The sequence below is a fragment of the Sinocyclocheilus anshuiensis genome, unplaced genomic scaffold (genome assembly GCF_001515605.1).
Source record: "Sinocyclocheilus anshuiensis isolate Anshui unplaced genomic scaffold, SAMN03320099.WGS_v1.1 scaffold590, whole genome shotgun sequence".
NCBI classification, from domain to species: domain Eukaryota; kingdom Metazoa; phylum Chordata; class Actinopteri; order Cypriniformes; family Cyprinidae; genus Sinocyclocheilus; species Sinocyclocheilus anshuiensis.
The window spans coordinates 1,468,220-1,470,440 of record NW_015544192.1 but is presented as its reverse complement, the minus strand read 5'-3'; the positions used below and the strand labels follow the sequence as shown (position 1 = coordinate 1,470,440).

General features: G+C 45.9%; 1 protein-coding gene across 1 annotated transcript in view; it reads right to left on the bottom strand.

Moving 5' to 3' along the window:
* The window catches only part of LOC107696540 (CUB and sushi domain-containing protein 3-like), a 193,207-nt gene that overhangs the window by 8,952 nt on the left and 182,034 nt on the right, over nucleotides 1-2,221 (bottom strand). The window contains exon 58 of the mRNA XM_016496907.1: nucleotides 1,609-1,767. Within this exon, the coding sequence (XP_016352393.1) occupies nucleotides 1,609-1,767 (159 nt within the window). The remainder of the gene's footprint in view (nucleotides 1-1,608; nucleotides 1,768-2,221) is intronic.

The following is a 2,221-nucleotide window of genomic DNA, read 5'->3' as shown; positions in this document are numbered from 1 at the left end:
AAATGGCTGCAATATAACAAAGAGTGAAAAATTGAAGGGGGTCTGAATACTTTCCGTACCCACTGTATATGTGGACCACACACAGAGCTTCAGAAGCTCTGAGCAGTTCCTTGTCTGCTTTGGAAGTCAGCAGAAAGGGAAGGCTGTCTCCAAGCAGAGGTTGGCCCACTGGAGAGTGGATGCCATCACCTTGGTGTACCAATTCCAAGGCAAGCCGTGCCCCCTGGGGGTGAGAGCCCACTCCACTCAGAGTGTTGCCTCTTCCTGGGTGCTCGCGCATGGCGGCTATCTGGCGGACATCTGTCAAGCTGCGGGCTGAGCGACACTTAACACCTTTGCGAGGTTTTACAACCTTTGTGTAGAGACGGTTTCTTCCCGTTTGTTGGGTAACAGGTAACTGGTGGGAAGAACTGTCTCGGTGTCTCGCTTGCTGTGCCATTCCCCCTCACATGGGGATGCAAGCGCCTTTCTTCTCCCAGTAGAGTTCCCCGGTTGGCGAACCCTGATCGAGCATCCTCCAGCACCCCCGGCAGTCAGACTTGGCGGAGCAATCTGACGCTAGGCCCAGTACTGGTGTTTGCATGCCCGGAGTCCCGGTCAGCCCCTGTACTGGGCTAGGTGTCCATGTGGCTTGATTCCCTACGGGTAATCCCATATCTGTATTCTGCCACGGTAAGGTTTCCCTCTCGGTAAACCCGTGTCTTCCCTTGACAGTCCCGCTCTGTCAGTCTCCTCTGGCAGTTGTTCCATCCCTACTCTAAGGTAGGACCTGCCTCAGAGACCCATTCCATAAGTAGTACTGCCCCCTGGGTCAGTCCATATCAGTATCTCCACGTCACCTCCCTACGGGTAGGATGTGGTCTCCGTAGCGACTTTTACCTGAAGGCTCGCTTCCCCATCGTTCTGCCAGGCTGAAAAGAGCAAATAGGAAAGATTTGAAGCAATCTTTCACTGAAGGTTAAAATCCCTTCCAAAAAATTTTTATGGACGGAACAGCAGCATAGCCTTCTCCAGCAGCGATGTACTCACCATTTGGTCCCCTTCTGTACCAAGGTCAGTGAATTTGCGCTGGGGCTTTGGAAAGGTTTCGACCTTAGCGTAGCTTTTGTCTTGACATGCTACGGCTTGTCAACATTTGCAGCGCCACAGGGTTGTGACGGTGTTCAGGTTGTGGCGTTTTCCATAGACCCCTAATGTCGTCACGACATAACTCGTAGTGACGGACAGATAGGAAACATCTCGGTTACGTAGATAACCCTCGTTCCCTGATGGAGGGAACGGAGACATTATGTCCCCATGCCACAACCTTGAATCACTCGCTGTTGCCGGGACACGTTCTCGGCTCCTCAGCGTAAAACCTAATGAGTGGATGCGCGCTGTCGCCTTATATACCCGTGTGCATGGGGAGTGGCTCAGCGTGCAAAATCCACTAGCCAATTTTCATTGGCGTTTTCTCTTAAACTCAGAGATGATTGGGCTCCCAAGTTAGCCCTCTAATGTTGTCACGACATAACATCTCCGTTCCCTCCATCAGGGAACGAGGGTTACGTACGTAACCGAGACGTTCTGTCAGCTCAGTAAATCTGCAGAGTTTAACAATAAACCCACCTGAAAGCAGTAGTTCCATGTTGCTGCTCGTTAATGTGACGTTAACTCTACCCGTGGTTGTATTAAAGCTTGTGATACTCAAAGTCATTGGTTGTTTTCTTCCCTTGTAGTTGTATGAGCCCTTCCAGACGTAGTTAGGGGCAAATACATCATCAGGAACTGTGAATAAATAAACAAATGAAAGACACATTCAATATTATTCATAATATTATTAAAATAATATTATTCAGTATTAGTCATATCTATCCCTGGACATATCATATTCTAAAATACATAATGCTCACATACACACATCTGCATATTTATTGTGTATATATTACATTTCTGCAATTTCTCTTTTGATTTACATTAAACTGCAAATTAAGCAAATTAACACCTATTCACAACTATATTATATCTTATATTGCCATATTATATCTTATATTGCCAAAAGAGAGTACAGTATGTAGTATCAGAAAAAAATTAAGCAAAATATTTTTATAGTTCTGGCGGTTGATTGGTCGACACATTGTTTCAGTCATGCTAAAATACTAATGCCAAACAACAACTGTATATATGAACCATCTGTGTATGAACCATAGACTGTCACTAAATACATTAAATAATATTTATA